General features: G+C 39.2%; 2 protein-coding genes across 4 annotated transcripts in view; both read right to left on the bottom strand.

The window, feature by feature from the left end:
* Nucleotides 1-335: 335 nt before the first annotated feature.
* TMEM81 (transmembrane protein 81) lies at nt 336-1810 on the bottom strand. The gene has a single exon (XM_069074343.1). It carries the CDS (start codon nt 1532-1534, stop codon nt 686-688), a length of 849 nt encoding a protein of 282 aa, XP_068930444.1. The 5' UTR covers nt 1535-1810; the 3' UTR covers nt 336-685.
* Nucleotides 1811-3030: 1220 nt separating this feature from the next.
* Nucleotides 3031-23406, bottom strand: part of RBBP5 (RB binding protein 5, histone lysine methyltransferase complex subunit) — a 36516-nt gene continuing 16140 nt past the window's right edge. Inside the window, exons 7-14 of one of the 3 annotated variants that reach the window (XR_011165749.1) lie at nt 22239-22358; nt 21638-21791; nt 21475-21546; nt 17200-17317; nt 9993-10062; nt 9436-9665; nt 7872-8530; nt 3031-5200 (exon numbers count right to left, since the gene is read on the bottom strand). Coding sequence is in view for 2 of the 3 variants with exons in the window: in XM_069074665.1 (XP_068930766.1) it covers nt 5172-5200; nt 8339-8530; nt 9436-9665; nt 9993-10062; nt 17200-17317; nt 21475-21546; nt 21638-21791; nt 22239-22358 (985 nt within the window). In the remaining variant the exon portion in view is untranslated. The remainder of the gene's footprint in view (nt 5201-7871; nt 8531-9435; nt 9666-9992; nt 10063-17199; nt 17318-21474; nt 21547-21637; nt 21792-22238; nt 22359-23406) is intronic. The other 2 variants (XM_069074665.1, XM_069074666.1) reach the window with 2 other exon arrangements.

Here is a 23406-nt window from a genome sequence, read left to right on the forward strand (position 1 = left end):
TTACTTCAAGATTCAGCTCAAATGTTTCTGCCTGCAGGAGGCTTTTCCCAATTCCCCAGCCTAGGGCCTTCTACCTTGTATCTACCCTACGTGTCTTGCTTGTTCCTATTTCCATACTGTTGTTCCTCTCCCCACTACCCCCAGAATGTAATATCCTTGAGGGCTGGGGCTGTTGCATTTGTCTTTGAATTGCCAGTGCCTGACATGAGATAAGTATTTAATAAATGCTTGGTGACTTATCTAAGTGATCAGAGATACCGCCTCCAGCCTGTGGAGTAGGAGAGAAAAATTCAAACCCAAAGTTTAGATGCAAACAAGGCAGAAACTTTTTATTAAAGTAGAAAGAGACAGAATTTCTAGCTAAAAAAAAGTCAACATTCTGTTCAAACATCTAACAATGGGAAGAAGCATTAACATGGAAATAATTACAGCCAATTTTAATAGGTGCAAAACCAAAGTAACTTTGGCGATGAGCTGGGCTTTCCCCTGGAGCACAGGGCACTCAAGCAATTGTATAATACTGAGAAGATGGGTAAGGGGGGACAAGTTTGGCAGGAGACAAAGCAAATCAGAGATTTCTTTTTCCCACAGATTCTGTGGGGATTCCATGGATAGAGGCAATAGTCTGTCCAAAAAAGGCTAGCATTGCTACCAGGCTTGTAAACTTCAAGGAATGGTGGCCAGATCATTGCATCTCTGTCTTGCTCTCTCTTTTGGAAGTTTTCAGCAAACAGTGAACAACTATACTCACTAACACACCTACAAAAACACCCCCTGTAATTCCTATCCCCAGTGCTAACCAGACCTTTTTATTCCATAATGAGCGTTGGAGATGTGGATGTTTGTCTATCTCCAGGTCCATCCCCTTATCTATTAATTTCTGTACCTCAGTCAGGGACTGATCAAAGTTGAGGTTCACTAAGTTAGCAGGAATGACCCTCAGTGCAAAGTAGACTCTCTTGACAAACTTCAAATTCTTCAGTAGCTGGACATCACACCTATAGGTGCCCGAATCATCCTCCCGGGCAGGCCTGAACATCACAGAATGCACAGAACGCCGAAAAGGTTTAAACAACTCATCATCAGAGGAGATGATGCCCCGGGCAAACATCCAGGTGAAACGGAAAGCTTCATGCCCGTACAGGAGGATGTCTGAACTCAGACAGGTCAGCTCAAATTCCTTCCCAATGGAAACAGTGAAGTGGACCATCCCACAAATCCAATTGGTCAAGCATTCAGTGTGGTGAGTCTCACATTTCCTTCTCACCCCATCAGGGCCCACCTCACAGGTGCTCTCCTCCTTATAACCCAGGCCACAGGTGACTGTGCACGCGGTAGCATTGACGACCACTCTCCCACTAGCCAACTTCAACTTCGGAGGGATTGTGAATGCTTGACGGGATGTCACTATTATAGGCAGGCAGAAAGCAAATGCCAGTGTTCCAAGGATAAAGTCAGTGTCTGGTGTCTTCACGCTTGGACCTTCAGCCAACAGCCCATGAAGCCATTTTGGGTAAACATTAATCAAAAACATTTCTGAAATTCCTGCTAAATTCTCTTCATTTTCACATTCTAAATTTCGATGATTTAAGATATCTTCCAAGTTAAAAGGTGTTTTTGTTTTCAAAAGTACAATGTGACCTAATAAACAAAATTCCAAACTTTAACAGGAGAGCATGCAAGGCAAAAGTAACCACATGCAATATTGGTATTTATTACTGACCACTTTACCATGCTTCAGATATCCTTTTCATATCCTTGCAACTAAATGGAGTTTCTTTGAGAGAAAAGCAACAAAAGGCTTCATAATTTGAAGTGAATTTTGAAACTGCTATGACTGTGCAATAGAAAGCAGTGCACTTTCCCACTGCCCCTGGAACTCTGAACAGGATCTATAAATAAGTTTCTAGGTACCCAATTAGCTCTGGCCAAACAATTCTTACTCATTAAATTTGTAAGAAGCACTAATATGCCTTAAAGTTAAAAAGATCCTAAAATTCTCTTGTATTGAATACCAGAATGGTCATACCTAGGGTCTATGTGAGATTCCACCACTAACAAGCTGTGAAACCTTAGGCAAGTCACTCAAATCCATCAATCTGTTTTCTCATGTGCAAAGTGGAAAGAAGTACCATTTGCTCTACCTGGCTAACATGTTGAGGATCAAATCTCAAGTGGGAAAGGATTCTATAAATATAAGTTATCAGGAATACAGGGTTAAAGAAGAGACAACTGAAATCCCATAAACCCAACCCCTTCATTTTGCACAGGCCCAGAGAGATGAAGCAACTTGCTCAAGGTCACACAGTGAAGCTACTAGAAACAAAACTAAAAATTGGTGGAGACAGAGGCTGAAATGCCATTTAAGAAGCAAAATGTTTATCAGCAAAGCAGAGATATTTAACGTAGCTACCATTTTCCTTTCTCTGCACTGTTCTATCCCAAGAGTACCGGTTATTTTCTATTTGAAAGGAAACTTAATTCGCCCAGACTTCCTGCTGATTCTCTTTATTCCTTGTACCTTATGAACAGCAGCTGATGGGGTATGCTTATGACATGGTTGCCATGAAACAGTTACTATGTCACAGAAGGGCTTTTGGGGTCACAGTAATGGGAAAGGTTAAAGAGAACATTTCAAAGTAAGCAATCAGTTTGGAGAAGAAATCTTGAGGAATTTTAACAATTTAGGTTTTGTTTTGTTTTGTTTCAAAGTATCATGAGGAAGCATAGGCCTTAGGATTTGAATAGAGTGTTTGTATTTAATTGACAGAAAGGTGATAGTAGTGGTCGGAAGGGACCCAAGTTTATCCCCAAACCGACACTTTGTTTAGCTAACGATGATATCCATACAAGATCTTTAGGACTGAAACAGATGATTTGTTTTAGAAAGCTGAAGTATAATCTTGTTCGGAGGTAGGAGGGTGAACTATGAATTTCCAGCTCTACAATTTCAACATCCCTTCATAAGCAAAACAAAATGGCAGCCACACTGAAGAGCAAATGCTCTTTGTAAACAACTACAAACAACTGTTTAAGTAAAATGATCATCTTTATTTACAAAGTATCATCACTTTAGCAAGAACTATTCAAGTGACCAATTTTCATCTTTTACAAAACTACAGAGCATTTAAAACTTAAAAAAAAAAAGTGATGAGAGAGAAGACACACATACACAACATGTAGGGAAATGAAAGGAGGAAAAAATATACATATACTGTACAAATGAAGAAACAGTCAAATGAAACAGACAGCAAGTTTGAAGAATGGAAGAAAATACTTCAATCACAAAAACAAATCCTGAAGATGTTGTCAAGGACCAACTTGAAGGAGCTTAGATTGGCACTCTCTGATTTGGGAGGGGAAATAGTTCAATACCCAAGTACCCAGGCAAGGAAATTCAAATTATATGGTAAATGGTGACAAGCTAGAAAAGCATTTATGTGAATTGGTAGACTAATACAGAATACAATCCAAAGTAATGACAGTGTTCCTAATGATGCAAAACAGAAACGTGTCCACACAATTACTCTACTACTGAGTAACTCGTATTAAGAGTATGAGTAACAAGGGTTTCTGGAAATAATAGTTACTTCAAAGAACGTGGACTTTTTGTCACATACCTGGAGAAATGAACCTTTCTCTTACATGAACAAGTGGAAACAGGAAGAAAGGCTCTTTCAGACATTTTCTGTTTCTTCTACTATTCCTCAAACATCCTTTCAAATAACCAGGCTCATCTCTTTCCTGGATCATCTATAAGCTCAGGTGGGTTCCTCCTCATGCTATAGTACAAACAGTTCTAAAGCTTTCCTCAAGAAGTTAAGATAAAACACTACCTTCAAATTAAAATAGAAATAGCTAGATGAATACTGCACCCAAGACCGTGGACCCTCATTTCACATTTTGCTTCCCTAAAATGAACTTTTGAGACAATAAGTGACAAGACATATAAACAGAAGAGGGCAGATGATGAGCTACACGGGTTCACAAAGGACCAGCAATGGAAGTGGAAAGAACTCTGGGCAATTTTTAAAAATTCAAAGGTTTCTCACATGCACACACATGTGATCTGCCACTTGTTTCATAAATGATGGTGAAGAAGCTGAGACAAATGAGAAGCCTTTCACAGAAAGGAAGTGACCAAAAGAAAATATTAATAGAAGAACTGTAAGTTAGAAACTGAAACTGCTCACAACACAGACACAGGTGGGGGGCAACACTGAAGGGCAAATCCATGGACAGTGATGAAAAAAATTTCACTTTGAACTTTGATTTGAACTATGTTGCTGTATCTGATTTTGGACAGCTCCATTTTAGACCTTGCATAGATACTTTTTCATAAAAGAAGGCTCAGAGACACCTTTGTTTGGTTTCTTCTCTAGTACTTTGCACATGGCAGCAAAAAAAAGTCCCTCATGTGCTACTTTGCCTGGGACAGGCTACCTGTTTTCAAAAACATGATTTAGAGATTAAAATGATGCTGAAGGCTAAAATGGGGAAAAAAAAAAACATTTTACATCCCAACCTCTTGTGGAAAAAGTTATAGGATAGTTAAATTGGGTTTCTTATTTATGTCTTCCCTTTCTGATGGCTCTACATTTTCCTGAGCTTTTCTGATTATAAGCACTTCGTTTTCTTGCCTGTTCTTAAAAAGAACGATGTAACATGGAATACAGGCCTTTATATGTTGACTGGGTTAGGGAAGAAAGGAGAGAGAAAAGAGAGAGTATGTAACAGATCCTTTTCTATAAGACAATAGCAGGGAGAGGAGAAGTTACACAGAAGAACAATTCACTTGAGGACATGCGCTAAGGGATGAGCAGGAGCAGGAGATGGGAAAGGTCAGATCGAAGTGATGCTTAATTAAGAAAGGTCATACAAGAAAATGTGGGCATTGTTCCGGCAGCATCACTAAGCAGAGAAGCATTCCGCCTTTGCAAATCCTCTTTTCCTGAGTCTATTCGGAATTATGCTTTGAGAGGGAGGGCTGGGAAGGGTCACTCTTCTCCTAATTCACTTGATTCAAAAATAAGCATCACTCCTCCTTCCACCTGCTGAGAGAGGCGGAGGCCTCAGTATTAAATGAAAGTCAGTCTCCTCTGTCCAAGCACAATATCTGAGGCTGCATGGCCGCAGAGTGGGAAAAGAATGGAGAATTCCCAAGGTCGTCTTCATAACAGCTCTGAGATCGCTCCCCCTGCTGGAGAGATTAAGATGGGAAAGGTTCCATTAGTACCAATTCATCCCAGTTACTGGTGAGAATGGAGAGCTTGACAGATAACATGTGGTACACGCATAAGCATAAGCGGGCAAAATACTATTTTCCTGATCTAGAAGAAGAGACACAGCTAACTCTTGGTTACACTTCACTGAGACCCACCAATAACCAGGAAACCATTTTAGAAGTAAGAGTGCTCACGTTGGCAGAGTGGAAAGAGCACCACTGGCTCAGGAGTCAGAGTCTGGGTCTAAATCCTATCACTCAGGTTCACTGCCTGTGTGACCTTGGGCAAGTCACGTCCCCTCTTCCATCTATAAAAGGAGGAGGTCAGACAAAATGACCTCTGAGATCCCTTCCAGATCCACAGCTATGGTCTGTGACCTGTCCACACCTTTTCTCACCAAGGATGTAAAGTTGTATCCCCTGAATTTTTAACCTTTTGTTCCAAGTTCCCAGCCACATTTACAAAAGTGTAAATGGATGGTATGTGATCCGACACAAGCAGTGAGAAAGGAGAGGAGAAGCTAGGGAGTCTTGCAATTAGCATCTAAATAGTCACTCCCTAAATCACCAACCAAGAGTTAGCTACATACATCCCCTTTGCAGAGGCCTCTGAACACGCTGCTTATGCAGTGTCCGAAGAAGTGTCCTAAAGGCTCTTACTCAAGTTTGCTAATAACTCAGCAAACAGGATCCTGACTCTGTAAACGAAATGAGCATTTCCCTGATTACTCTATAGAAGTTATTCAGTCTCTGGGGACAGCCTTAAAGGGATAGCTAAGGATGTTGGCAAGGAAGTCCAGAAAAAGAATGAAGTCAATTTGTCCCTGCTCCACACTATAGTGGAGAGATGGAAAAGTGGGCACTAATGGCACTTGAAGAAAAAGTCATTTCAAAAAGAAGATTCATGCTAAGATGTAAGGGAATCCTTTTACAAAACTGACTCAGGAGGTTAAAAGAAAAGTTTCAACCACAGAATGACACAGCTGGATATGGGATATATCAGCAACAGAGACTATATTTACATTTGCTGAAGAACAGATTGATGTTAAAACAAGACTCAAACTCAATCATCTAGCTGAATGTCACAGTGTTAGAAATTCAGTGTATACTTCTTACAGTTCAGCAGGAACAGGAGGTTTTGATACTACCTTTCCTTATATATCATAACATGAAGAATATAGTCATGTACCTCATAAGGTGAGAATAAAAAAACCCTGAAATGAACAAAACAGACTCCACAGGCCTCAACACCATTTTCCTGAGAATGGTTTTGCTTATTCTATTCTGGATCTGCTTGCTATTACTGCTCAACAAAGACCAAAAAAACAAAAAAATTCAAAACCAAAACCCCTGTAGAAAATTATGGAAGTCAGATATCTTCCTCCTGAATGTTCATTACCAGATCCCAGATACTGGGTTTTCTAGACTTAGACATTTTCACTGATAACAGTACAGTCAACTCCTAATTAAAGAAATGACTTGATCAACAAGTCAACTGCATTAAAAATAACCATTTAAGATGGTCAATGTACTACCTCATGCTGCACCGACATCTGAAGACAGCTTGAGTTTTATATCCTTGTTCTCCTGAAAGCACAATACAAGTGCACTGGAACAATTAAGCAATAAAACATAAGCAGAGCAGACGAGATGATGAACAACATGGGTTACAAAAGACCAGCAATGGAAGTGGGGACAACTCTGGGCAAAAACCCCCCACAAAGCAGCAGCTGCTCCCAAGGACATATATGATTAGGTACAACACAAAAAAGTAAAGCTCAGGCGGTGGAGCTCAGAACGTCCAACTCTGGTACATGACTCCCAATGTCATTTTGAGACTAGTATGATTCGTGCTAGGCTGAAACTTTCTATTGTGTCTTCAGGAATCCATGAATGAGGCACAAAGAATCAAAAACAACCCCTTCAACCAAACAGCAGATTTGAGAAGGATCCGTGCAGTCTGATACTGTTCACAGAAACAGGGCTGGTGATTCCATCTCTGCTGCGAGCCCCTGGGGAGGAACATCCCTTTACCAATGCCGATGGGCATCTCCCCTGCCACCCAGTCTTAGAGAGATGCCCTGGGGCCCTGTGAGGTTGATGGACTTGCCCAGAGTCACACAGTCAGGATGGGTCAGAGATGGGGCTTGAGCCCACATCTTCATGACTACAAGACTGACTCTATCCACTACACCATGCTACCTCTCTAGCCTGAAAATAATAATAATACTACTTTCTTTTTTAAAGCCCATCAAATATTATGATCTCAGGACTGTTCTCATAATAGAAATTGTGTTTATTTAACATGCTCTCCAGACTGGAGAGGAAGAACATACCAAATTAACAGGAGCTTTAGCTAGTCACAAAACTGGAATATTCCCCAAACTGTCTAAACAGGCATTCAGGTTAATGAGACTGTTCTAAATGAGGACTTAAGGAAAGTAGCCTTGCTAATATATGGTAGGAAATTGAAGCAGTCCTTTGGGTTTAGGATGGAATCATTTTCCCTACAATATATAAGACCCAGTTTAGAGATCTATTCCTAATAAAAAAGGGCCATCCCTCCCAAATTTCAAATACCACGAAAGTGAGATGGCCCATCGATTGAGAAAGCCAGTTTCAAAAGGCTTAGGCATTAAGATCTTACACAGACACTGCGGCCTCTACATCCCAGTAGCTGCTTTTCTGGTCAGCTCCTCCCAGGTTTTCTCCTCCCATTTTCGGATCCTGACATCATGATGGTATGTACCTCACAAACTTCATCTTCCTTCCTAGCCATTCTGGAGTGTACAACCACCAACTTCATTACTGGCACTGGGCTACTAGGGGGGAAAAACAAACAAACAATGCTGGGACTTTGGCAGAAGGTTCCATTTGGCTCCCTGTCTAAATTTTTGTTTCTTTTACTCAGAGCAAAAATTTAGGAGTGAACAGAGATAAGGAAAACAACAAAACATGGTTTCTCCTGCCCTTGGCAGCAGCTTAACCCTTTGGGAGTGAATGCCACTGGTAGGTAAGGAAGGGAGGGAGAAGTGAAGAGTTGCGGTCAGGCGTCGGGGGCTGTACAAAGCGAGGCCGCCACGCAAGCCGGGCGCGCCCACCACGGGTCCTTACCTGTCAAGGGCTGGCTGGGCTCCGCCTGCACTCTACCCTTCGCTGCTCCTTCCAGAGGTAAACCTCTGTCCCCTTTGTAGAGTTTCGGTTTAAATGGAGAATCTTTCTCTTTACCTTTTGATCCTTTAGGCCGGCCTGCTTGCTTCTTCTTCGATTTGCCATCCCCCTTCACCCCCAGTAGCGGATGGACTTCTGCAAATGGACAAACAGGTATGGGAAGGAGTCCACACTCACGAACCCAAATCTCTAGCCCACTACCAAAAATAGTGTACACGGTGCCACTGCCAATAAGGAACTTTGTGCCTGTATTCAAAAAATGAGACTGAATCTGCTTGAATTCTTACCTTTTACAGAACTATGAAAGAGGGGAAGCCACGAGCTGAGGAGAAGCTGTTAATCAAAAAAAGTCAAACCCAGCCAGTTTCTCATGAAGAAGGCTGCACAGTACAATAACCCAAATGGAGGCTAAGGTCCACATTACTATCACACTGTGGGCAAAAACAGGGGTGTAGCCATAGGTTTGATTCTAACCACTTTGATGGAGTGAGAAGAAGCAATTGTGAATGAGATCTGACCAAGCAGCTGTGAGACTTGAGGTAAGGGACTTCTCACTGGCCACAGGAAAATGCTGGTGTTGTACCAGATAATTCTTCCTATTCCCTACAGCTTGATAATACACATGTTGAGAAGAGAGGATATGCAGGGTTTTCTGCAGGCATTTAGGGGTCAGAATGGCAATAAAGGTTGCTTGGTCAGAGCGCAAAAATGGATGCTAAGGGAAAAAAACCTGTCCTGATATGACAGACTTATAATCAAATACTCAAAGCAAGGTACTATCCAATTAAGAGAACATTTATAACTAACACTAATGACTGTTCTTCCATGAGACTAGCCAGAGGCCCACTCTGAACTGGAAGATGACTAACTTGCTAGCCAACATTCAGCTCCGAGTTCCCAGTAAGATGGCAGACCCTACTGATACTGTAGATACTTTGGGGAGGCGGGGAGAGCGAGAAGGAAGAAGAGGTAACCAAGATTGTCAGTCCTGTAAGTGAACAAACAATCATCTCTTAGGCACCACAATAAACAGGTCTCACCATCATTAGGTACTCCTTGCAGCTCGATATTGGTGGTTTTGGTTTTCTTCTTTGGTGGCTGGGGCCCATCTGCTGAGGACTGTCTCTTCTTCTCTGAACCAGCTCCTTCTTCCATCAATGAGGTTTGGACAGCATCAGGTGGGGGCCCATAAGGATTTTCCTCTGGGTCTTCTACCTCAGGGGCGATGGGTAAGTATAACAAAGCCTTTGAATCTTCCAGCTCCTCATCACTGTCATGGAGGGAAAGGAGAAACAAGGTACTCAAAATCATGTGTCGTTTTAACCAACAAATACTTATTAAGTGCCAAGTATGAACAAGGCACATAATCAGTTCTTAAGACATAAAGCAGAGACCCTCCCTAAGTCAGGATTAACTCTACTAGGCATGAAAATGAACCAGAAACCAAGTCTCTAAAAATCTCATGAGAAATGCAGAGGAAGTGATGGCTCAGGGAAGTTCAGGTGGCAGAACACTAATAATTAATTAAGAACAAAAGGTAGGAGGAGCCTAAGTCGCTCTACTTTTGAAAGCAAATACACAAGGCTATTTGGCTCACCTGCTACAAAAGGCAGCTATAGGATCTACACTAGTGACATCTACCTCTTCATCTTCTGCAGCATCAGCACCTGTGATACAGTTAAAAGGAGAAGAGATTTAAATTAAAAACAAGGACTCGGGTAATGCCTTTTAAAAGCCAAAATCCAGGGATGAACAGGTAGAAAATAAAACTATCATCTCAGCTTTCTCATCTACAAAATGGAAACACTACAAGACAATACACTTCATGTTTGTTGTGTGGCAAGTGTTTTGGAGACCTTCAAGTGCTTCATAGGCATAAGCCATAAGTACTATATGAGCACAAGGTATAATTACAAATACTATCAGTGTATCTTAGATTAACTTTTCACCATGTACTGGCTCATCACCAACATAGTTTCTCTTATAATACAAGTTAAAAGGTATGGCAAAACCAAGGTTGGTGGTTGAAAATGAAGCTCAGTCCCAAGGCCCAGGGCCACCAGATGACCAAGTACTGATCTGCAGCACTATACACATCGCTTAACCTATTTTGTTTTCTTAGAAGAATGACTCCTATCATTCACACGTTTGAGTACATAAGCACCTGAAGGATGTGTAGTCCTATGCTGTTAGGGATACAAAAAATAGGACAGGGTCACTGCCTTCAAGGAGCTTCCTATCACATTCATGCATGTGGGATGACATCCCACGCTTGGAAATTAAGACATAAAAATCATGTGTATGACATAGGACCTTCCAGGAACTCCCTCTAAAATTGGGAAATAAGATATACATGCGAGGTAATCTAATCGTACATAAAATGCCAGAGGAGTGGTAAAGACAAGAAGTGCTCCAACAGATGGGCGAGGGAGGAAAAGGCTGAGTTAACCAGCCCAGAATGCATGCAACAGGGATCCAGGTGGTGCTTTGGTCATCCTGGGTAAAGCATGTATATAGTACTTCACATGCACTGTTATCTCTAGTGAACCTCAGAACTCTCCAGAGAGCTAAGTGTTATTATCTGCATTTTACAAATTTACAAATGAAAGCATTAAGTGACAGGGTCACACAACTTTTCAGTGTCTTAGGTGGAACCTAGACTCACGTGCTCTTGATTCCAAGTCTAGCACTTCATGTGTGGAGCCACCTCACTGTCAAAACAATGTGAAAATGTGTCATGTCTGTTTTGTCTAAAAGCACTAATGGGTACATTAGTCAACACAGTCAAAGAGCAAACAAGCCACATCGCCTCTGAGAAACACCTATGTTAGATTAAAAAAAAAAAAGGGAGCAGTTGGCATGTGGAAAGAAAGCACACTGATTCCCTTCTCTTAACTGGTCTATCCATTCTGAAAAACAATTTTAAACTCTTCTAAGAAGCTGAATAAAATGTTTTAATTCAAAGACTCCACACTCCTATGAGGTCAATTAGAAAGGCTCCATATATTCCAAAATATTTATAGCAGCAATTTTTATAATACACTAAAAGAAAAATTAAAAATAAAGTAAGATATTTATCAATTTGGTTAAATAAATTGTGGTCCATTAATATAATGTGGTGTTCTAATAATATACACAATGTCAACAACAATCCAAACAGAAACAACAAAACAAATGAAAGTGAATGCTATAAAATGATAATAACCATGCATGCTTTCTCCCTTATTTGTAGAGGAGTCAGGGAATAAGGGTGTAGAACTCTGCATAGGGTATCAGAGTTAGTTGGTATGTTACTTTGTTGAACTTTTCTCCTTTTTATTCTTTGTTATAAGGTATGGCTCTCTGGCAGGGAAGAGGGAAAGAATGGGAAAAATAAATAATGAAAAAAGATATTAACTTTTTTTTTAATACTCAAAGGGATCTGTGATCTCATAAATTTGGGAGTTCCTTCCAATTACACAGATTACAAACCATCCAGGTAAGCTGATCCTATGTGTCTCTTGTCTATATGCTCCCAGAATTTCATCCCAACATGTTGAAGGCTTTTCTCAATTTCTACTGTCATCCTGAGAGTACCAATGAAACACTCTGGGTGTCCACCTATTATGCTTTGCCCTTACCACCAGCCTGTACAACATACTGCCCATCACTACGCATTCTCTCCTATTTGTCACATGACCTGTGGCAACCAACCATCATCAGTCTGTCTCTAGTTACCTTTACTTGGAAAGTGAGCTGCTAAAAACCTATCTGCAGCCCAAAGAAGTTTAGCTTATTTTAATAAGTAGTCCTGTTAAAAAGACTAGAGAAACTTTGAAATACAAGCATGAGTCAAAAGAAAAATAAAAAGGCAAATATGAGAGTTCAATCAAAAGGAACTAAACAAGAATGAAATGTTTATAGGGGAAGATGATACAAGTGTCCCCTCAGAACACTAAAGTCATAAGGGGTAATAGAGGGAGTTAAATAAGATAGAAGACCTGGGAGTAGTTTTGTTATGTTTGGTTGACCATAAGGTCACCAAAGGAAAGAAAAGGAAGGGAAGAAAGAAAAAAAGGAAACAAAGGGAGAAGAAAGGAGAATACTATTGGAAAAAGAGGAAGGAAGGATGGAGAAAAATTATCTCACATAAATAGGGTACAGAAGTATGCAAACGGGGTGGCCAGGTAGCACAGCAAGTAAGAGCACCGGCCCCAGAGTCGGGAGACCTGGAATCGAAACCGGGCTCAGACACTTAGCACCCACCCAGAAACACCTGGCTGTGTAACCTTGAGCCAGTTACTTAACCCCAATTGCTTAGGGGCGGCCAGGTGGCTCAGCGAGTAAGAGCACCGGCTCCAGTGTCGGGATGACCTGGATCAAATCCGGGCTCAGATACTCAGTACCACACCCAGAAATAACTGGCCATGTAACCTTGAGCAAGTTACTTAACCCTGATTTCTTTAAAAAAAAAAAAAAAACTATGCAAACAAGGAGGAAAGGGTATGGGAAGCTAGCAACTCTCAAACTTCACTTTCATCTAAATTAGTCAAGAGAAGATAGAATAAAAACCACAAGATAGGTGCAAAAAAAGGAGAAATGTGAGGAAACAAGGAATGGGAGCAATAAAAGAATAGCTTCAGGGAGGATTTAGTCATCTGCAAAATAAAATCTAATACTTTAGGGAAGTGAAGAGTAGTGAAATTGTAGTAAAGGAGGAGAGAAAATAGTAGTAAAGAAAGATTTAAAAGTTAAGAAAAAAAGGGTAAGAACCTGTAATGGCTCTGATGAAGGGAGATCCAAAAGTAGATTCAATCAGGTATAGAGTTCTGGCACTAGGCATACTCTTTCTCTCTTTGTCACCCTTTTCTTCTTTGTAAAGAGGGGATGGCAAGTAAAGAGAGAACAGAGAGTAATAGGATGGCAAGAAATACACAATTAAGGATCATCCCAAATGTGAATGGGATGAACTCACTCATAAAACAAAAAAAAAGAATAGTAAAATGGATTAGAAAGCCATATTTAACAATATGATGGTCACAAAAAAGAAACACTTGAAGCAAACATTCACACAGTTAAAAAAAAACAGGGATAGCAATGATGATCTCAGATACTAATAAGAGACTTGATTAAAAGAGATAAAACAAGACAACTACAACATGCTGAAAGGTACCAAAGGTACCAGATACCAAAGTTATCAATATTTGACGGATATGCCAACAAACAGCATAGCATCTAAATATTTAAAGACAAAGTGAAAAAAGTTACACAGAAAACCAGACAAAAAACCCAACAAACTATAATAGTAGAAGATATCAACCTCCTCCTTTCAGACCTATCCAAATCTAATCAAATAAACAAGAAAGGAGTTAAGGACCTGAACAGAATTACAGCAAAGTTAAGATTTGATACCTTATAGTAATTATTTTTTTGTTAATTTATTTGTTTACTTTTAGTTTGCAACATTCACACAATCCACAATCCCTTGAGTTATAAATTTTCTCCCCCTCCCTCTCCTGCCCTCGCCATGGTGGTGTGTAATCAAATATAGGATCTACAAATACCTTCACATTGAACATTAGTCAGGTTGTAAAGGATTATAACCAATGGAATGAACAATGGGAAAGAGGAATCAAAACAAGAAAAAGAAAGAGAGCAAGTAGTTTGCTTCAATCTGCATTCAGACTCTTTTCTCTGGGTGTGGATATCTCTTTCTATCACGAGTCTTCTGGAGTTGTCTTATAACGTTATATTGCTAAGAGGAGCCCAGTCTCTTAAGGTTAATCATCAAACATACGTTGCATCTGTAATTGTGAACAAATTTCTCCTGGTTCTGTTCTTCTCACTCAACATCAGTTTATATAAGTCTCTCCAGGTTATTATGAAATCCGTCTGCTCCTCATTTCTTACAGCACAACAGTATTCCATTACATTCATATACCACAACTTGCTCAGCCATTCCCAAATTGATGGACATCTCCTTGATTGCCAATTCTTTGCCACCACAAAAAGAGCTGCTATAAATATTTTTATACATATGGGTCCTCCTCCCACCTCTATGATCTCTTTGGGATATAACCCTAGAAGTGGTAGTGCTGGGTCAAAAGGTATGCACTTCTCTCCAGAATAGCTGGATCAATTCACAACTCCACCAACAATGCATTAGTGTCCCAATTTGTCCACATCCTCTCCAGCATTTATCATTTTCCTGTTTTGTCATCTTAGCCAATCTGACTGGTGAGATATGGTACTTCAAAGTTGTTTTGATTTGCATTTCTCTAAATCGTGATTTAGAGCATTTTTTTCATATGCTTATAAGTATCTTTAATTTCATCCTCTGAAAACTGCCTGTTCATATCTTGACCATCTATCAATTGGACAATGACTTGTATTCTTATAGATTTGACTTAGTTCTCTGTATATTTTAGAAATGAGGCCTTGATCAGACACTGGTTGTAAAAATTCTTTCCCAATTTTCCACTTCCCTCTTAATCTTGGTTACATTGGCTTTATTTGTACAGAAACTTTTCAATTTGATGTAATCAAAATTATTCATTTTATATTTTATAATGTCCTCTAACTCTTGTTTGGTCATGAAATCTTCCCTTCTTCATAGAACTGACAGGTAAACTACTCCTTGCTCTCCCAGACTGCTTATAGTATCAGCCTTTATACCTAGATTGTGCACCCATTTCGACTTGATTTTGGTATATGGTGTTAGACATTGGTCTATGCCCAGTTTCTGCCATACTATATGTCAGTTTTCCCAGCAGTTTTTGTCAAATAATGAGTTCTTATCCCCAAAACTGGGGTCTTTGGGTTTATCAAACAGTAGTAGATTACTATAGGCATTGACTGCTGAGTCTCATGTACCCTATCTATTCCTTCTGGTAATTATTGAATATGAAAAGAAAGAAATATATAAACTTGTCAGGACTGTATGGCACCTTTACAGAAATTGAAATGACAGCTGTATCAGTGAAACTTGTGGCAAAAATTTTCCCGTTATCAGTTTTCCTTCCAAATTTAGCTGCATTCTGACTTGTACAAGAACTTTTTAATTTTACATAATCAAAATGATCCATTTTATCTCCCTTTATGTCTTGTGTGGTCACAAACTTTTCCTCTATCCCCAGATACGAAAGGCGATTTTTTTTTTTTACTAATCTACTTTTGTTCATGAAGTCACCCTTTATGTCTAAGTCATGTATCCACTTGGAGCTTATCTTGGTAGGTATTAGACTATACCTAGTTTCTGTCAGTTTTCTAGATTTCCCAGGAATTTTTCTCAAAGAGTTCTTACCCCAGTAGCTGGAGTCATTGGGGTTACCAGGCTGTGCTTTTTTGCTTCTGTATGTTGTATACTGACCTATTTCTTAACCTGTACCAAATTGTTTTGATAACTAAATGCTTTGTACTATAATTTGAGATCTGAGATGTAGTACCCTTTTCTTCTACTTTTTTCAGTGTGTCTCTAGACCCTTTGGTCCTCCACATGAATTTCAGTGTTGTTTTTTCTTCCTGGTAGTAGTTCTTTGGTAGTTTAATTGGTATGGTACTGAATAAATACATTAAATTAGGTAGTCTTGCTACAATCAAAGGAACAGGAAGAAGTACCTAATCACGTCTTCTTTGGGCCAAATTTGCTCCTTATAGTTTTCAACATTTGTTTCTTTTATTGTTTTGTGCTGGTTGTTCTTTTCATTTGCAATGTTGTTTTGTTGTATACTGCTTTCCTGGATCTTACTTTTTTTTTTTTAAGATGAACATGTTCTTTGCAGATCTCCATTTTTCTTCTGCTTGTTGTGTCTTTCCGTTTTATCCTTGAAAGCCCTTAGGATGACTTTGTTTAGTTTTCTATTTTGCCTTACTTTCTTTAAACTGGTTTAACCCTCCATTACTTTTCTCTACTTCATGAGATGATAATGCTCATAAATATCAATCTTGTTTGCAAGATTTTGCAGTTAAATTTACATTCCAATCTGGTGTTACATCTGGTAACCAACTCACTCTATTTGATAAATAAGTCTGATGTTTGCTGACTAAGGTGCTGTCTGGGTTCATCTGGTCTCCTTGCTGCAGCAATTAATTTACAATGATTAAACTTTTGGATGAAATTAGTGTAGTTAAGAGTGGACGTCATTTCTGTTGTCAAATTCTGATTTTCATTTCTGTTGTCAAATTCTGATTTTCAATAGCTTGTCTAAATAATTCAGGGTTAGTCTTCATAATATGCCATATACTTTTTACTTTCACAAAGTTCTATACTGATGCCTCATTATGATAGGAAGTGGAAGAATGGATTGTACTGTATGCCCACAGGCTATAAGAAATATGTCATGGGGGGGTGGCTAGGTGGCACAGTGAATAGAGAACCAGCCCTGGAGTCAGGAGGACCTAAATTCAAATCTGGCCTCAGTCACTTAACACTTACTAGCTGTGTGACCCTGGGCAGGTCACTTCACCTCAATTGCCCTGCCTTCCGCCCTCCAAAAAAGCAAAAAAAAAAAAAAAAATTAAGAAATATGTTATGGGACATTTTGGTTATCATGTGTTACGGTACTAATGACAAATATCTGTGAAAAGATCAAAGTGAAACATGTCTATAAAAACTCTTAAAAACAAAACAGGTAAGCACCAAATCACATCATAAAGAATGAAATTAAATATGTTTTAATTAAAGACCTATTACTGAGGTGATAAGTGGCCTTATCCCCGAGTCACCTGTCTGTGCTTCGACTTGTCAGAACTAAGACCAGAATTTATTTAAAAAAAAAAAAACTAAAATTTTTTTTTAAAGAAACATCGTGATTAAGAAATAGTACCTGTTTGTTCTGGTTCACTCTTATCTTCATCTTCAATGTCAAATTCTGACTCCCTTTCCTCATACTCCACATTTTCATCCAGCTCTTTAAAGTCTGGTGCAAATGCACTCCAGTTTTCCTATGTCACAAACACAGAGCATGTTGTTCACATTCATTGCTTTACAATTTAAAGATAAAATACCCCCTGCAACCAGAAACTTGACTTTGTAAATTCCATTTTATTGAAAAGAGACATAAAAACTGCTATCAAGTTTTGGCAGAAGAGTTTTCTAAAATCATTCCCTTTAGTTACTACTTTACATCTAAAAACTACTGATCTTCACAAACCCATTTTTCTCTATTTCTGAGAATTAAGTTCCAATCCAACCACACAGATTTTTTAACAAGTTTATTTATCTCCATGATTTAAAGTTGTTCTCAGAATAAAATAAGGACACAAAGTTTGTATCCTTTGTCAGCCAAACACTGTGGAAAATTTTCCTAAAAAGGTTGCCAATCTTTTAAGTTTAAAATTCAATGGCCTTTTCTTAGTCTTCATCCTCCTTGACCATTCTGCAGCTTTCAAACATTATTGACCATTCTCTCTTCCTAGATACTCTCTTCACTTCTGTAACACTGTTCTCCTCTCCTGGTTCTCTTCTTGTCTAACTATTCCTTTTAAAAAAAAAATGCATTTGTATTATGAACTCAACAAATAATCAACAAATAAAACTTTACTATGTACAAAGAACAAAAAAAGGATTGTACATAAAACCATGAACTTCTTTTACGCAGTTTTTAAAAGCATATACTATAAATTTAACAAGATTACTGGGTTTTGTTCCCTGTCCTAAACTTTGTATTTTTGTGAATTTTCTTGTCTTATTAAATAGCTCTTTTCTTTATCTCACCCAACCTCCCCCTCTAAAATACAAAACTTGCCTTGTAAAAAATAAATACAGGCAAGCAAAAAAATCACACTAGAAACATATGAAAATAGCTATCTTCTTTTGCCTCTCTCTAGTCCTGTACCTCTCTGTCAAGAAGTGGAAAGGCATGCTTCATTATTAGGCTCCTAAAGTCATAATCAGTCACAGTCCAATAACAGCTCCTTCTAGCTTCCTCCACTAATTCAAATCAAATTATCAATAAGCATTTATAAGTATCTGTTTTGTGCCAGGAACTGTGCTAAATACTGCGGAAGGGGAAGATATATAACACATAACACAATTTCATCTTATCTAATAACAAGCATTTCCCAAGTGCTATCCATGGCATTTCAGTGGATCCTCATAACATCCCTATGAGGCTGAGTTATTATTATCCCCACTTTGCAGATGAGGAAACTGAGGCTGAGTGAGTGATATTAAAGGTTAAGACACTGACTCATCCAGGGTCAAATAGCTAGTGTCTGAGGTAGAATTTGAAATCGGGTCCTTCTGACTCCACACTGGGCATGATGAATCACTGTGCCACCTAACTGCAAATATGAAGTATATACAAAGTGACAGAAAAGTAATTTCAAGAGGGAATGAGAATTACTCATGGGGGACCAGCAAAGACTTTCTGTAAGAGGGGAACCCAAGATGGGCATTAGAGGAAGTTAGATAAGAAAAGAGTACATTCCAGATAGGGAGACTCCTCGCAAAATTGCATGGGACACAAAATGGAATGTCTTCTACAAGGAACAGCTAAACAGGGCAGTCTAAGTAGAATGGAGAACATATTCAGCATTATAATGTGAAATAAAACTAAAAAGGTAAGTCCAGCCAGCTTTAAATTCCAGGCAGAGAAGTTTGTCTTTTATTCTAGAAGTAACAGGAAAACTGAAGCTTCCTGAGAAAGGGAGTGACATGGTTAGATTTGTATTATAAACCTGACAGCTGTGTGGAAGGCAAAGTAGAGAAGGGAAGAGAATGGAGAGAAATTAGAAGAGCATTTCAATAATCCAGGTGAAAGTTGATAAGAGCTAAAACTTAAGGAAGAGGAAAGTGGAAAGAACAGCAAGAGATATAGTGGGGGTAAAATCAACAAAACTCAACAACCAACTGGAGACAGAGATTGAGAAAAAGGGAAAAGTCAGGGATGGCTCCAAGATTTTAAACCAAGGTGCCTGGAAAGATGGTGACATCATCCACAAAAATGGGGAAGTTTGGATGGGTTTAGGAGAACATATGAGTTCTGTTTTGGATATGGTGAATTTGAATTGTTTGGCGGAAATGTCCAACAGACAGTTTGTAATGAGGGGGTTGAGATAAATAAGAACTGGATGTACACATTTTGGGAGTCATCCGCATTTGGGAGATGTGTATGGACCCATGATTTCCTAACAGTAGGAAACTCCTAGAGAGAAAACTCTCCTATCCATTCAGAAAAACAATTGTTCTACAACTTAGTTACACCAAATTCCTACAACATTGAGGAATAACTGACTTGCTCAGGGTCAGTATGTGTCAGAGGTAGGATTTGAGCCCAAGCTGCCCTGACTCTAAAGCTAACACTAGGCAATATGCCCTTTCTGTAGATTTGAAAGTTATCTGCGCAAGATGAAAACTGAACCCATGAGATCACCAAAGGAGAAAACAGCTCAGGACAGAGACTTAGAAGATGGCCACACTTAATATGGCCTCCAGCAAAAGAGACTGAACAGTGGCCAGGCAGGTTAAAGAGCAGAAAATTGAGCAGAGAAAAGGTGAGGTCAATTGTGGGAAAGGGAAGAATGAAGAAAAGTCCCTGGAATTTAGCAATCAAGAGATGACAGGATTATAAAATGATAGCTAGAAGGGATCTTGGAGGCCATATAGGTCAAAGAGACAATGAAGCTGAGGCCCAGGGCTTTCCTCACTTGCCCAAAATCACAAGGGCAGAAATTAGTTGAGATAAATTGATAAGCATGGAGAGAGCAGGTTTAGTTGAGTAACAGATTCAGTCCAAAGTCAGACAGAAAAGGACTAAGAAATGAGTGGGAAATGAGCAAATGGAAGCAATGATTAACATTCCATTCACCCAACTCTGAAAGATTATTTCCTCTTCTTGGGTTCTATTTAATCAGTTGCCAAGGATGGTTGATTCTCTTTCCACAATTTCCTGTATCATTCTCTTATTAAAACTTTTTAAATTTCTTAATAAATTTTATTTAAATATCAAAAATTCCCAGAGTACTCCTAAAGGAAGCATCACAAAGAAGAATCCTGCAGAAATAATTAACAATCAGCATATAAGAATGGTTATGTTCAAGTCCCATTTCTGACACCTACTAGGTGTGCGAGCTCCTGGCCAAGTACGGTTTAAACCTCCCAGGGCTCCCAGCAACTCCCTAAGACTATATAGTTGCATAGGAAGTGCTGGATCTGTACTGGTAGAAAGTTCCTCTTTAGGAACTACCTACCCTGATAAAATCATAGGCAAGAAATCACAGACAAGAAAAAAAAGAGGTGTAGTTGAGATATAGAAGTTTCCATTTCAGTAATTTTCAGTGCATTAAAATAAAAGGTAATATAAGTGCTTTATAAGTTAATGGATTCTTATCTTTCCCCTCCATACCTTAGCCCTGGGTTGTCCCCCTCACCTCCTCCTCTCTTAGTCCCTGTGCCTGGAATGCTCTCCCTCCTCACCTCTGCCTTTTCTCAGGCTTCCTGCCTGACACAGCTTAAATCCCACTTTAAACTAGAGGATTTTCTTGGTCCTGCCAGGTGGTAGTCTTTCCTCACTAAGGACCTTCCACTGGCTCAGAGAATATATAGTCTACATGTTATCTCACTTATTAAAATGTGAGCTCCTGGAAGGCAGTGTTTTGGCTTGGAACCCCCAGTACATCCCTTGCATAGTCCCTGGCAGATAATAAGCATTTAACAAATGCCTGCCTGGATAACTCACTAGAAGCGGAAGGGGCCTCAGGAGTTCTAAAGTCCAATACATGCCATACATGTATTAAAGTCCAATGCCTTCATTTTAAAGATGAGAAACTAAGACCCAGAGAAGTTAAATGATTTGCCCAGGGTCACACAGGTTGAAATGGATTCAAACCCAGATCTTCAGATTACAAATCCAGCATTCTTTTGACTTTAAAGTTGTCTTCATTTACATATTTTACCTAAGGCTAAAGATGCAGCAGATCAGCTTCAGTTAAGAAAATGAAACAGGAAAACCAACCCTAGCTTCTCTCCATCAAACAAAAAGGCATTATCAGATGCAAAAGTCTGATAAAGTAAGGAGAGAACCACACAGCTAACCCCTAAAGGGAATGGAAGGAGCCTGGCTTTAAAGTAAATGAATACAAATAAAAACAGTTCTTACCACTTGATTTTGTGCCCAGATAGACACCACTCCACTAGAAATGGATGCTATTATGGGTCGGACCGGATGCCACTGTATTTAAAGAGGAAAAGGAAACTTTTTTTTAACATAGTTAAGATTTTTCTAGATAATGTGCATGACAAAAACCTCCCATTCTACTCACAGCTACATCCAACAGAAGCTCTCCTCTAGTCCCATGAAGAATCTTCACCAAGTTACCAATACTCTTTTCCCAGATATATAGGGCATGCTGTCGGGCAGAGCCTGCGACTATGTATTCCCCATCTCCAGAGAAGCAGCATTTCTTCCAAGGTGTCCTAGAAGGCAAGGGGAAGAAAATCATACAGGCATATATTTATCATGCAAAAATACCCAACCTTTTTTCCCTGTGCCTAGGATAAGGAAAGTAAAGCAAATACCAGAATTCTAGGAAGAAAAGTCCAAGGGCTCTGAAGTAGGCAGAAAGAATTTATCCCTGCTAGGAAGAATTCCAAGGTATACTGGTCCTAAACTGATCATACAACTTAACTTTTACTTTATGTGAATTTACCGCTGGCAACATTTCTTCTTCTTCCTTTTTTTTTTTTAAAGCAATTGGGGTTAAGTAACTTGCTCAAGGTTACACAGCCAGTTATTTCTAGGTGTGGTGCTAAGTATCTGAGCCCAGATTCAATCCCAGGTCATCCCAACACTGGAGCCAGTGCTCTTACTCGCTGAGCCACCTGGCCACCCCAAACATTTCTTCTTAAATATGAGACATGTACCTGTTTACCAAATCCTGCAGTTTCTGCATGGGTTCTGGTTCTCCATCTCTGCCACAGGTTAAAATTTCCCTGCCATCATACACTCGGATTATTCGATCTGCAGTGTTTATTAAAAAGCAACTGTAAGAGGGAAGGAGAAAAAAATTAAGAACTGAGGTCCTAAACAGGTTACTATTAATACTCCCTAAGACTAATACTTAGAGCAAGAAATTACTGGATCTCACGTGGAAGAGACCTATAAAATCACCAAATCAAACTACCATGAAGACTGAGTCCCCTAGCCCCTACAACAGAAGTGTCAAACTCTAAAAGAAAGGATTCCAGCAGGTCACATATTTACTTAGAAAACCACAAATTAACTATGTGTTACTGTATTTTTATTTATGTTGTTAAACATTTCCCTATTAGATTTTGATCTGGTTAGGCTAATACTCAAGTTTTGCTGTCCATGAGTTTGACACTTCTGCCCTATAACATTTTCTATAACATTTAGTTTCTGCCCAAACACTTCCAATAAACAGAAATTCACTATTTAATAAAGAAGCCCATTTTCAAACAATTGTCTGTCTACAGGTTTTTCATCCAGACTTCCTGTAACTTCTATCCATTGATTTTAGTCTTGTCATCTGGTGCCAAGAAGTACTCTAATTTATACCAATTCTTAAAACATTCTGAGACAGCTTTCATGTTCCCCCCAAGTCATTTCTTTTCCAAGCTAAACATTCCAAATTTCTTCAATTTATGCTCAAATGACAAGCTTTCAAGTCCTTTCATCATCCTGTTCAATCTCATCTAGATATTATCACTTATCAACATCACTCCTAAGACACAGAACCCAAAACCCGATACAACATGCCGGAAGTGTTTTGACCAGTACAATAGAGATCACTGTTACCTAAGATTACATTAACTTTCTGACAGACATATCACATTGTTGAATCACATTAACCTCATCCTGCCCCCCCCCACATAAGAACCTACCCCCCCCACCCAGTCTTTGTCACAAGGACTCCTTGTGAACATATTTGTCTCATTTCCCCTCATTCCAAAGATCCTTAAGGTCAAATCTCAGCTTCCTTACTTGTATGCCTCATTATGTCATGAATGTACTAACCATAGTGAGCCCTTACACACTGCCTATAATTGCCTCCAAAGTGAGATTTTTAGC

Source organism: Petaurus breviceps, unplaced genomic scaffold (assembly GCF_028583685.1).
Source record: "Petaurus breviceps papuanus isolate PSGF00001 unplaced genomic scaffold, PetGlider_PUasm1.0 90895, whole genome shotgun sequence".
In the NCBI taxonomy this organism is placed as follows: domain Eukaryota; kingdom Metazoa; phylum Chordata; class Mammalia; order Diprotodontia; family Petauridae; genus Petaurus; species Petaurus breviceps.